The 13825-nt window shown below is 36.2% G+C and overlaps 1 protein-coding gene and 1 long non-coding RNA gene across 2 annotated transcripts; both read right to left on the bottom strand.

The window, feature by feature from the left end:
* Positions 1-298: 298 nt before the first annotated feature.
* npy2r (neuropeptide Y receptor Y2) lies at positions 299-1525 on the bottom strand. Its single transcript, XM_056265116.1, has one exon. It carries the CDS (start codon positions 1505-1507, stop codon positions 362-364), a length of 1146 nt encoding a protein of 381 aa, XP_056121091.1. The 5' UTR covers positions 1508-1525; the 3' UTR covers positions 299-361.
* Positions 1526-9751: 8226 nt separating this feature from the next.
* Positions 9752-12999, bottom strand: LOC130099421 (uncharacterized). Its single transcript, XR_008808383.1, has 4 exons — positions 12905-12999; positions 12113-12182; positions 11888-11952; positions 9752-10273 (listed from the first exon to the last, which is right to left on the bottom strand). It is a non-coding gene; the product is annotated as an uncharacterized LOC130099421 (long non-coding RNA).
* Between the last annotated feature and the right edge of the window lie 826 nt (positions 13000-13825).

The following is a 13825-nucleotide window of genomic DNA, read 5'->3' as shown; positions in this document are numbered from 1 at the left end:
CTTGCCCTGATGTCTTCCTACTGCTGCCTTTTTAATGTTTTGACAACCATTTTGCATAAAATCCCCTTTATTTTCACAGGAAACAAACAGAAAAACTAGAATATACTTAACATGAGATCCCTGTCTCACTGACTTTTTATTTTTACAGATCAAATGCTAATTCCGAATATAACCAAATACACATTACATTTTAACAACAAAATACAACATTCCAAACTAAGTGTTTAGTCACAAATTCACGACAATTGTCTCATATATTTGTAGTGTTCAGTCTTCCGATTTACGTACAGTCCAGTAGACTTTTTGAATATTTCTCCTTATGTTTACATTTTGTTTTGAAATCTCAAAAAGCAAATGGCCATCACAGCAGAGTGTTTTCTTGTTTAAAGGCTACACTGATTGCGTTTTGCTTATTGCGTGTACTTTTCTCACTTACTGCATCACTGCTACAAACTCTTCTCATTCCGTTGTTTAACCTTCCACACTTGAAAACAACCACAAAAGATCTTCTATAGTTTCTGTTCATCCAGCCATAGAGGATGGGATTGGCAAAGGTGGAGCACATGGCCACAATATGAAAAGCTGTATAGAGCAATTTAAAGTCTTTCATTTCCAATACACTGCTATCAATATCCACAGCCAGCTGGAAACCGTGAAAGGGCAGCCAGCTAATGGTAAAGACCACCACTACAGCCACCAGCATTTTCGTCGTCTTCTGTCGCCGTTGATGGCGGTCGCTACGACCACCGCCGGGGCTGACGTGATTTCTTAGCTTGTTCCAGATTCGAGTGTACGCAAAAGAAATGATAGACAGTGGCAGCCCGTACTGCAGGAAAAACATGGCGATGCTGTAGATTGTCCCATCCGCGCTACTTCCAGGCCACTTCTCTGCACAACCCTGAATTGTCTGCTCAGGAGTTAGGTCGAAGGTCACATATTCACGGAAGATAGCTAGAGGGCTGGCAAGGATCGCGCTTGCCACCCATGTGATCGCAATCACCACTATGCACATGTCTTTGGACATCTTGGTTTCCATGTGGTAGACAATGCTGCGGTACCTGTCCAGCGCTATAACGTTGAGCGTGATGGTTGAAACGTGGACCGCTAAGCCTTGTGAGTATGGCAGCAAGTAGCACATCACCTGCCCGAATTTCCACTCTCCATAGAGAGTGTACATCAAAGTAAAAGGGAGACACAATGTGTTGACCAACAAGTCTGCTACAGCCAAGTTGACAATGAAATAGTTAGTAACCGTGTGTAAATTTCTAAACTTGTACACGACATATATGACCAAAGAGTTCCCGGTCACGCCAAAGACGATGATGGTGCTGTAAGCCAAAATCAAGATCACTTGAACACCCACCAGTTTTGTACTGTCTTCCAGACCATCTAAGACACCCTCAACTTGGATAGTGGCTGGTGTACAACAGTTTGTGGACTGAATTAAGGAGTTCAGGGTCTCGTCTTCAGATGTGTTTGCTTCGGTTCTTATATCCATGTTTAGCATTTGTTCACTTTTGTCACTTACTCTGAAAAAAAAAAAGAATGTTAAGTGAAAATAAATTTTTTTTTTAACTATTTTGTATTAAAAAAAGATGCTGGATGCCCTGCTTTTGTTTTTTATAGCATTCAGTGAACAACATTTTTAAGAAGGATACATTATGTAGATACAAGGATAAGAGACATCCCGGTTTAGTTTAGGGTTAGTTACTTGTAAGTATGCATAATTTACTGTTATTACTATAGTAAGCACATGTAACGTGTAACCATGTCACTTTAAAATAAAGTATTATAAAGTGGATCTTATTTTAATTCATAAAAATGGTATGCATTAATGCATTGCGTTTTATTATTTAATGAGGTTAATGATGCTAAACATGCTGATTTATATTTTATATAAATAAATAAATGAATCAAAGGTTCATTGCATTCATCTGTTTGAATTTCTATTTATCATCTGCAAAAAGAATATTGCATATATATATATATATATATATATATATATATATATATATATATATAATGTTAAATGCACGTTTGCACTTAGTGTTAATTTACTGTTACTACGCGGTCATTAAATCACATAGATTTAAAAAAAAAACATACATAAACTTAGAAGTGTTACAGCTTGGACTAGTGATCCGAGCAAAATATGTTGTGCAAAAGTGCACTTAATTTAGAAAGTTTCTTACCTTTAAGTTGTGAAGTTTCATGCCACATAAGCTCACGTAGGCTACGTATATCTGCCAGAAGAATAAAAAAACAGACCAAATCCATGCCAACATTAACGTGCATAACCCTACGACAGAGTCCGAATGAATTTGATGCACTGAAAGGGAAAGGACCGCTTCCCTGAGAGTCTGATGGGAGTCTACAGGCTGCCTCTGCATGATCTACGTGCGCAAATCCACCAGTACTCGCGAGATTGTTGATTGACATCGGACTTCATAATGAGCCACAGTTTGCTTTAAAATGACAACTATAACAGATAAGAGGTTTATGAATATTTAATTATGTTAATTCATATTTCATAAGGATCTTGACATTTAAATCTTTGAAAGTACATTAATTATCTGTTAAGCACCTATACATGTTTTGCTAATCATCTTTACTAATGTTAATGAAAGTTATTACGAAGTGGGTTTTTTAAATACTGACATGAAAAGAACTCAATTATCTATTTTCTTATTCCAATAACTGCAGTAATATGGAGCTAATTAACTCATGTATAGTGTCATCATGATATCCTTAATTATTTAACATTGTTTTCTCAGCTTTTTTCTATTGTCAGCTGAGCTTTGCAGATGGTATGGGTAGGCTACATACAAAGAGGGTTTCAAATGTCAGGAAATGTAATCAACAAAAGGACAAATGTCTCTCCTCCTGATCGACATCAGGTAGAAATTGACACATGACATCAACAATCAAAATAAGAGACATCCCGTTTTTTTGCCAGACCTATTCAATTTAAACAGAATAAACTGAATAATGCCCATAGCAATATTTGCATTTTTTTATTTATTTTTTTGCTGTAGGCCATAAGATCTGATTATGTCTGTTGTCGGGTGTTGATAGCATCACCATGCCTGTCTTACACAGCCTATTACAAGGTTGGTATTTTAGAATTATTCCCTTATATTACACGCTTTCATGTGATGGAGTACAGCTATGTTCGGATGATGTAGTATGCATTATCTTGTGATCATGATAATTAGTAATGAATGTAATAAGGACCTTATATACAGTAAAAGTTTTAATCAGTGAGTTGTAACCTGCCAGCCACTTTTCACATAAGAAACAGAGACATAAGAAAATCAGCATTTAGTCCAGGTTTTGTTTCGAAGTGAGACAGCAATTATGATCTTTCGCAGGGCAGCTTTTAGGAACCAGACTAATGCATGCAATAATTCAATCTAAAAATTCACAAACTGCCTGAGCATCAATATTCTCAACCATGCAGAACTGCACTGAGAATATAAATGTTAATCATTCTTGTCTCGCTCTCTTGTTAAATATCACAGCATTGAACATCTGAGTGATTTAGCATTTTCCAGTTCTTGTCCACCGTCGCTTAATTTTTCTAAATTTGAATTTGGTAGTGTCATTGATTTTTTTTCCATAAGGTTTTTATGGACCCATTTACTCTTTTAAGGAGAAGTTAGATTAGTTGTGCTGTGCATCGTAAAGAATATTGATTAAGGATAAAGTCAACATGAACTGCCATTTGCAACCCAGAGGAAGAGCAACATCATTTTGTTTTTTCCCTCTCTTTGGAATAACACACACCAATCAATTGTTCACAGTAAGACCAAGAACATACATTCAATTATTTTTGTGACAAACAAGCACACACAAATGAATGTCCTTTAACCATATTTTACATGCTCTATTTATTTGCATTGATCAATGTTTATATGTTAATAAAAGCCTAAATTAAATCTATCATAAAGCAATCGTGTATCTTCAGAAGACTTTTACAGCTGATTTATGGATTAGGCCTTTTACAAAGTCTTTGATTTAAATCTTAAAAATGTTGAGCCCTAAAAAAATAATCTTTTCAGACATGTGGAATATATTTCATTTGGAATCCATTATGAAACAAAAAAAAATTGACTTTCTATGTTTGATTGTGGATAATGAAATACCTTGAATAATTTTCCTTAAAAGGAGATTTGGGGGAAATCTGAGTGATATATTTTCTTTAATATTATTGGCACAACATGAACATCAAACCCCATAGCATTCAAATCCACAGCATGTTATTAGTGATTACGAACAAATGTCTAAAGAGCTTTCCTATCCCTGATTTTTCTCATTCAAGAGCTCATGCAGGAAATCTGTCTTGTGATGCGTTTTCTTATGTTTTCTTCTCATATTCTAGGTTGTTGAAACAGTAATTGCAGTTTGGTTGCTATGGCATCTACAATACAGCTAAACACCCCTAAATCTCAGTGCAATAGGTTTCTAATAGAACTGAGCTGGCAGCTTTAGTCTCTTTTGGCTGTATAATTAATTGGTATAGATTTTCATTCACTTCTAGAGCCTGAGGTAAATGTCCAGCCAGGCAAATTGACATAAATAGCATCAGTGCAACAACACTACAGAGAACACAAAGACAAAAATAACCAGCTCCCTAAAGCGCTGCTTCTGTTCGGATGTTAATCCAGTGATCTATAGTGCTGTTAGCTGTTTTACTTCAGGGTAAAAATATAACACCATGAAATATAAAGAAATATATCTGTCATAGTCAAAGTGCGACTGCAGTTATACCTTATTAGAGAAATTGTTTTTATGATCAGACCAGCTTTTTATCTGCAGTTTATTCCAGTATGACAGATTCACGACCTTATACTTTAGGATATTTGCAAGTTTTCTCTCAGTGATTATCTCAAATGTAAATAAAGAAACCTAAATTATTTCACACTTCTTTTGAAAAATATGCTCAACAATAATTATCAACTTAAAAATGATTTGTTTCTTGCAAGTAATGTGTCCCCTTAATTCAAATGTGAAATAGTACCTGTCTGCTCAATTAATCTAAAAATAACTGAATGATGCCATTATTATAATTGCAAACAAACAAAGTAATTTCCCCCAGGCTCAGTGTAGGACTCTAATGTAAACACTGTCTGCAGCATCTCTCCAATAACTGCCATTCATCATAATTATCCCCATTAGTATTCTTTCTGACTACATCATGGCACTCAGGACTATCCAAATATTACTTACTGTTTCTTTGTAACCCTTAATTGCTGAATAGCATTAGTATGAAATAGCACTGCCTTAAATTTGGACATAAATTATACCGAATTTGTTAGATTGCTCATAAAGATAATTACACATGATTTGAAAAAGTGCATGTGATGAGAAGTAAATACTGGAAGCTTTTATAAATTATTAATGCTCCAGCAACGTTTCAACGTTTGATGTGTAAAGTACTGTCTAATGTTAAAAATTGTGAGGCATATCTGGACGATGTTGTGTGTTATTCAGAGACCTGGAAGAGTCATTTGAAGGTATTAGAGGAAGTGTTTGTTAGATTTCAAGAAGCTAATCTAACCCTCAATCTTGCTAAATGTGAATTTTGTCATGCTACTATTCAGTACTTAGGAAAGGAAGTAGGCCAGGGCACTGTACGACCAATAGAAGCCAAAGTCAACGCCATTGTCAATTTCCCTATACCACAGTCAAAGAGGGAGCTCCGAGGTTTCCTTGGCATGGCTGGGTACTACAGAAGTTTCTGTAGGAATTTTTCTGATGTAGTGAAACCTCTTACTGATAACCTCCGAAAAGCAATTACTTTTTTGTGGTCTCCCCTTAGTGTCGGATTGCTTTTGATTCTTTGAAGAGTTTATGTTGTGCTCCTGTCTTAGCTACTCCTGACTTCACCAAACCGTTTAAACTTGAGGTTGATGCAAGCGGAACCGGTGCAGGCGCTGTACTGTTACAAGAAGATGAAAATGGAATTGATCACCCATTGTGTTTTTTTTTTTTCTCTAAGTTTAATCGCCATCAATATAACTACAGTACCATTGAGAAAGAAACCCTTGCCCTTTTGCTAGCTTTGCAACAGTTCGAAGTTTATATCGGTTCAAGCTCACAACCTGTTGAAGTTTTTACTGATCACAACCCTCTTGTATTTTTGCAAAAGTTCTGTAACAAAAATCAAAGACTCATGCGCTGGGCTTTAATTTGTCAGGATTTTAATCTGCACATCCAGTACAAAAAGGGCACAGATAATGTTATTGCGGATTCTCTATCTAGATCTTGTCTATAAACATGTTCTTATCATGTTTATTTTTGTGTATGGGGGTGCAGTGGCGCAAAAAGTGGGTATGCGCTATATGCGGCGCATAGGGGCGCAGCACCATGGGGGGCGCCAAAGCGATGGTAAAAAAAAATATATATATATATATATATATATATATATACATATTGTATTTTATATATGTAGCTGCTGTTGTGCGTTTCTAAATCATTTCTGCATTTCTTCAATGTTATATAAAATTTTAGAGGACTAACAGGCTAGAGTAGGCGCCCTCATGGAGAAGGGGGGCGGGGTAATATCGCGAGCGGGCGGGGGTGCCGTGAGCGCTGAGCGCAATAGCATCCAGCTGCAGCCCCGCAGACTCACTTCTCGCTAGACACCAGTGGCTGGACACCAGTGGATGGACAGCCTACGTCATTTCCGTTTTCTCCGTCATTTCCGTTTTGCCGCTAATTTCCGTTTTCACCGCTGGATAGACAGCATTTTTATTTTATATTTTCACCTCTGGATAGACAGCATTTTTATTTTATATTTTCACCTCTGGATAGACAGCATTTTTATTTTATATTTTCACCTCTGGATAGACAGCATTTTTATTTTATATTTTCACCTCTGGATAGACAGCATTTTTATTTTATATTTTCACCTCTGGATAGACAGCATTTTTATTTTATATTTTCACCTCTGGATAGACAGCATTTTTATTTTATATTTTCACCTCTGGATAGACAGCATTTTTATTTTATATTTTCACCTCTGGATAGACAGCATTTTTATTTTATATTTTCACCTCTGGATAGACAGCATTTTTATTTTATATTTTCACCTCTGGATAGACAGCATATTTATTTTATATTTTCACCTCTGGATAGACAGCATATTTATTTTATATTTTCACCTCTGGATAGACAGCATATTTATTTTATATTTTCACCTCTGGATAGACAGCATATTTATTTTATATTTTCACCTCTGGATAGACAGCATTTTTATTTTATATTTTCACCTCTGGATAGACAGCATTTTTATTTTATATTTTCACCTCTGGATAGACAGCATTTTTATTTTATATTTTCACCTCTGGATAGACAGCATTTTTATTTTATATTTTCACCTCTGGATAGACAGCATATTTATTTTATATTTTCACCTCTGGATAGACAGCATTTTTATTTTATATTTTCACCTCTGGATAGACAGCATTTTTATTTTATATTTTCACCTCTGGATAGACATATATTTATTTTATATTTTCACCTCTGGATAGACATATATTTATTTTTTTATTTTCACCTCTGGATAGACAGCATATTTATTTTATATTTTCACCTCTGGATAGACAGCATATTTATTTTATATTTTCACCTCTGGATAGACATATATTTATTTTATATTTTCACCTCTGGATAGACAGCATATTTATTTTATATTTTCACCTCTGGATAGACATATATTTATTTTATATTTTCACCTCTGGATAGACAGCATATTTATTTTATATTTTCACCTCTGGATAGACAGCATATTTATTTTATATTTTCACCTCTGGATAGACAGCATATTTATTTAATATTTTCACCTCTGGATAGACAGCATATTTATTTTATATTTTCACCTCTAGATAGACAGCATATTTATTTTATATTTTCACCTCTGGATAGACAGCATATTTATTTTATATTTCACCTCTGGATAGACAGCATATTTATTTTATATTTTCACCTCTGGATAGACAGCATATTTATTTTATATTTTCACCTCTGGATAGACAGCATATTTATTTTATATTTTCACCTCTGGATAGACAGCATTTTTATTTTATATTTTCACCTCTGGATAGACATATTTATTTTAGATTTTCACCTCTGGATAGACATATTCATTTTATATTTTCACCTCTGGATAGACAGCATATTTATTTTCTGTTTACACCAGTGGATAGACAGCATTCTTTGCAGGCTTAATTGCACACGTCTTTTCCGTATTGTCGATTTACTTTTATGACTTAAAATATATAATATAAAAGCTGTGTGCAAATTGAAATATGATCTTTATCATATCTCTTTACATAAAACAATTCTCAATTATATACCTAATATTATAACTTCAATAATTCATGCAAACTGCATTCACAAGAACCACCTTGAAAATATATATTGTTCAGATCATATCACTATTTTTTGTGACTTAAATTCAGCCTAGATCAATGGACTATAACGTTCCCTTTCGAAGGGAACTCAACAATACGTCATCGACGTTATGGGGAACGCCTCAGGCGTGACAGGTGTCTGAAATCACTATCAAATCACGTCAATCACATTGACCGGCGACAGCCCGTGAATCATTAGCGTGAATGATTAACGTGCGACCTGGAAGTATATAAGGGCGCCTTGCAAACATGACAAATCACCTTTTCGTCTTCAGGGACTGTTTTGTCTGTAACTGCTTTGAAAATCAGGTAATTATGAAATGCTTTCAGTAGTGTGCAGACCCGTGCCCAAGATATTTGTAGCCGGGTGACACACGTGAACTGTGCATTTTTTGTCTGGGAAGGAAGACGCGCACAGGCGGTTCTCGAGGGAACTGCCTGTACAAATTGTGATCGTGCCTGTCCCTCTTCTCGAGAGAAGAGGGTTCAGCGTCTGGATGTCGCAGATGAAGCTCGCCGATCGCCTTGAGAGGGGTGTAATCCTCTCAGACGATGCGGCGGCTGATGAGAAGCTGCAATTGGATGAAGTTTTTCAAAAAAGAAAAAAAGGGAAAACTTAGTCCGGCAGCAAGCGCTCTCCCGGACAAACAGGAGATGGCTGATGAGGGTGGAAATAATAAAATATTTTCCTGTATCTTCTCAGCCACCCTGCCCCGTGTATGCTGAGCTGGTTGGTATTATAGAACGCGCCGCGGGCAGGCTGCAGCTGCCGTGGCTGCTCGTTGGGGGAGAAATCGCTCGCGATGAGAGCGGTTTTTCCCCGGTCATAGAACCACCAGCTCAGGTGAGCCTTTCATTTCTTCCCGATCTCATACTGAGATCGAGAGGACATGGAAGAACCCATACTCTGCCTGTATCCACACTGTAAAAAATAATCCTGTAAAAAAACGGTAAACTACTGGCAGCTGTGGTTGCCAGTATCATACCGTAAAAATATGGTGTGTTACCGTTTTTAAAATTAACAGCTAAATACCGTTTTGTCAGCTACAGCTATATGCTGTTAAATTACAGTATATAACTGTAAATTAACAGCATATAGCTGTAGCTGACAAAACGGTATTTAGCTGTAAATTTCAAAAACAGTAACATATCGTATTTTTACGGTATGATGCTGGCAACCACAGCTGCCAGTAGTTTACCGTTTTTTTACAGGATTATTTTTTTTACAGTGTAAATACCTTTAAGTACTGTGGTATTCCGCCTTGTTTCTCACTGACATGCCCCCAACTCATAAACAGCAGGGCTTAAAGAAAATCCCAAGCTTTCCACTCGTATTAACGACAATGTGGTGGAGGTCATGTGCAACTCGTAAATACGATCTTTCCGACATGGCTTGAACGCACCATTACATTTAGAGCCTTTGCCATCACTGTACGCTCATCATAGTAGTTGTTACTACTCACATCCCCATCTCAATTTTAAATACATATTATACCCTGCATTTTCTGTTATGTGGATAAAAAAAGAGAACAACACAACACTAGATAAACTTTTAGATTTATTCTCATACAACACTAGATAGACTTTTACAATATGCCTTAAAACAGGCATACATAATTACATGCATGCATACCTTAACTGTTCATAAAATACAAATATACTTTCAAGTCAGGTTTCAGTGAACACTAGCCCATTATTTTATATCAAAACAAATAGTTTATAAAATAAATATCAGTATTTGATACTTTTGGACTGATGGTTAAAGTCTTTTCTGCACAGTTTTCCCAGTTATTTTACACACCTCTTTTCTCCGTGCAGCTTTGGTCCCCTTTTACGGATTTATTCCAATAAAGTATCTGAAAAATAAGAGGAGAACATTTTCAATTAAATGATTTGCAGTGTATAATTTTGATTATCTAAAAATGTCTAACCAAAAACTACTGGATAATTAACTGAAGACTTGGAAGAAACTGCACAGGTCATACAGAGTACATGTATAGTCAGTGGATTCTAGCATGAGGCATATTATAAATGTGGATCTTCTGATAAAGGAAAGTTACGTGTCAGTCTGGAAATGTGAGCTTTGTTTTAGTGAAACAAAATGCAGACATATCTAATATGCAGGGGCGGATCTACCGGGGTGGCATAGGGTGGCAAATGCCACCCTAAAAGAAAGCCTTGCCACCCCTGCTGCCACCCTAGTTGGCAGCAACGAATTAAAAGTTATGGCCAATTTGACAATTTACGAGCGCGAATCTCCCATGTCCGACTGCAGTGAATTCGCTACGTGCACAATATGACGACCGTTGACGTTCGTACTTTATTGTGTGGGCAAATACTTCCGGCGAAAACTTCCGGTGATCTGACCGCGAGAGCGGGAGACAGCAAGAGACAACAGCGACCGATTTCCATTACCAGAGAGATAAGTTTTCAACCCGACCAAATTTTTAAATGCATATCATTTTCAGTGTATTTCACCTGTGCGTTTCTATGCTTTATATTACTGCATTTATTTTGTGCAAGTGAGATGAGTAAAGCACATCTGTTTCATATCATTATATCTGCCTGGTGTTTATAAGCAGTAGCCTACAGTATTCCACAGTAAAACGCTCAAGTTGGGTGCTCAACAAAATAATATATATAAAAAAGGGAAAAAAGGTCGGCACACCTTGGCTCCAAAAGTTAAACGCACCCCTGCCTTTATACTCACGCAGGGCTGGACTGGTCATAATATTATAACTATTATTATATAGTAGTGTAATGTAGACAGACACTATATCACAACTAAAAGAGTTTTGAGTTTTTCTTTGTTCAATTTGCACACTGAATATGGGTTGGAGCTCTTTATTTTGAACTCTCAAAGTGTACCAGATTGATGAATTTAACATTAAAAAGCACAAAATTTTCTTATGGGGGAGCATGCCCCCGAACCCCCCTAGAGAGAGAGAGGTGCACTCACCGCAGATTTCCCAAAATCCTGTGGGAAAAAAACGCTATTGCTATCCCAATGCAGCTTATAGCTTGTTTTAGCATTCATCACTGTGGAGTGGGGCTATAATTCAACTTAGTAGTTATTTCATCTGTTAACTCTTACTCACTCCTATTCACTTATGACATTAGTGGTTTTTATAGGAGTTGGTATACATATTCAAGGGAGTGCAAAGTTCGGTTGTGTTTATGATCATATGTAGTGGGCCAGTCTGGGCCAAAATGCCCCGGCCGATTTTTTGTCCCAGTCCAGCCCTGTACTCACAGGTGACCCCAAACCCCCCCACAAAAAAAGATACAAATAATAATACAAATAATGCCCTTTTGTATACATACGATTTCTCATCAAACTGTGTTGACTGTGATTAAATTTAGTATATATATACGTCTGCCATGTTGCCACCCCTCAAAAATTCCTGCCCCCCTCTTGCCACCCCATAAATATTTTTCTAGATCCGCCCCTGCTAATATGACATACTTACCAAGAAGGATAAAACAAGGAGACACAGGGAAGCATTTTCTCAAGGTCAGCAGGAGTGGCAGACATCTATTGGTAAAGAAAACAATTAAGATGACTGACAGTATCTGCAAATAATATTTTTAAAACTTAATGTGCTACTTGTTGCTTATATTCTACAGAGGCAATAGGCCTATCATTCAGAATATGAATGGTTTATGTAAAAATTATAATTTTCTCATTTACTCACCCTTATTCAAATTTAAACTCCAATGATGCAAAAGATGATATTTTCATTGGGATGAAATGTCTTTTTGTCCCTACAATGCAAAAGAAGAGAATGGGGATCAAACTTTCAAACACCAATAGTCATAGTAAATGAAGGATAAAGGTAATTCATATGGGTCACATGGTTTAACTAGTTTTCTGAAGTGATTCAATTTGTTTGGGTGAGAACAGACCAAACACTTTTCACCGTACATCTAGGCCTAATCTAAGTGACATCTAAGTGAAGCGATGTGTTGGTGTAAGACAAATATCCATATTTAAAACTTTATCAACTAAAATAACTAGTTTCCTGCAGAAGGCCATACACATTGATTTACGGCAAAATAATAATATTTGAACTTGACACACAACGTAATGACGAACGCAGTTGCCCAGCGCTGTGTGTTTGAACTGAGAGAGGCGTCAAAGCTCCTGCTACTCCTACATGATCTATGTCATACATTTTTAAGTGTTACTCTTGTGGCGTAGTTTTAAATATGGCCATTTTTCTTACAAGTACGCATCGCTTCACTTCAGAAGGCCTTTATTAACCCCTCTGATCTGTTTGGGACAATTTTATCATGGATAGATGCACTTGTATGGACTTCAAAAAAATGGGGCCCATTCACTGCCATTAGTTTGGAAGAGCCAGGACATTTTTTAATATAACTCTGATTGAATTCTTCTGAAAGAAGAATGTTATATATACCTATGGCTTCGGGGTGAGTAAATCATGGGCTAATTTTGGTGAACTATCCCTTTAATTGTACTGTACCTTTATGTTCCTTTTGGAGCTTGAAGGTTTGGTCCCCATTCGTCTTCCATTGTTTGGGCAAACCCAACAGACATCATTTCTCCACGACAATATCTTAATTTATCCTCCAAGAGAAAGAGACAACATAAGGTTAAGTAAATGATGAGAGAAATCCCATTTTTAGGTGAACAATTACTATTCAGGTGTTCATAGAACAAACAATAGGCAAACTTACAGTTTCTTAAAGAAGCAGTCATTGCTTCTCTACAAAGTAAGCCTTCATGAGTTGAACTACAATGACAAGAAAAACATAATGTAAAGAAGAGATACATAAAAAATAAATAAACAAAATAAAGTCTCAATAAAAAAGAAAAATCTGAAAATGATTGACATTCCGTCCGTCCATCTGTTATGCTGCTATTTCTGCAGCGGTTTGAACACGCACGTTCACAGTAATTACACAAGAATTATGAATTTTTATCATACCTCACGTATCTTTTGCTTAGATAAAGATTGGGACATGTGTCCGTTGCATATGCATAAAGTGTGCATGTGACGGTAGCAAACCAAATGCAGTCTGAGAATGCTAACGAGCTCACAAACAAGCTATCATATTTTACTCGGTTACTTTTTCCATGATTAAAACACGCTTTCATGTCATCTTACACTTCACTGGATCATTTTTATACTGTATGTAAATATTTAGAGGTAGCCTACTTGGTAACTCAGGCTACAGATCAAATCAAATACGTAGTTGCAAATAACAGTAGCAGATAATGGACGGTTTGAATCTCACATTAAAATTGTAACCACACAATAAAACACAGAAGAAGACAAAACATTTCATACTAATTTTTTTACTCAGATACATTTTAGGAAAATGTGAAGTTGGATAAAAGTTTCTTTTCGTTTGAATGTGATGTCGACAGTCTGTAGCCTACA

Source organism: Rhinichthys klamathensis, unplaced genomic scaffold (genome assembly GCF_029890125.1).
Source record: "Rhinichthys klamathensis goyatoka isolate OS25496 unplaced genomic scaffold, OSU_Roscu_1.1 h1tg000229l_1, whole genome shotgun sequence".
Lineage (NCBI taxonomy): Eukaryota > Metazoa > Chordata > Actinopteri > Cypriniformes > Leuciscidae > Rhinichthys > Rhinichthys klamathensis.
This window is presented reverse-complemented; position numbering and strand designations above follow the sequence as displayed.

What these genes read in the sequence shown, in the direction of transcription:
- npy2r (XM_056265116.1), bottom strand. Translation starts at nt 1,507, where the DNA reads ATGCTAAACATGGATATAAGAACCGAAGCAAACACATCTGAAGACGAG.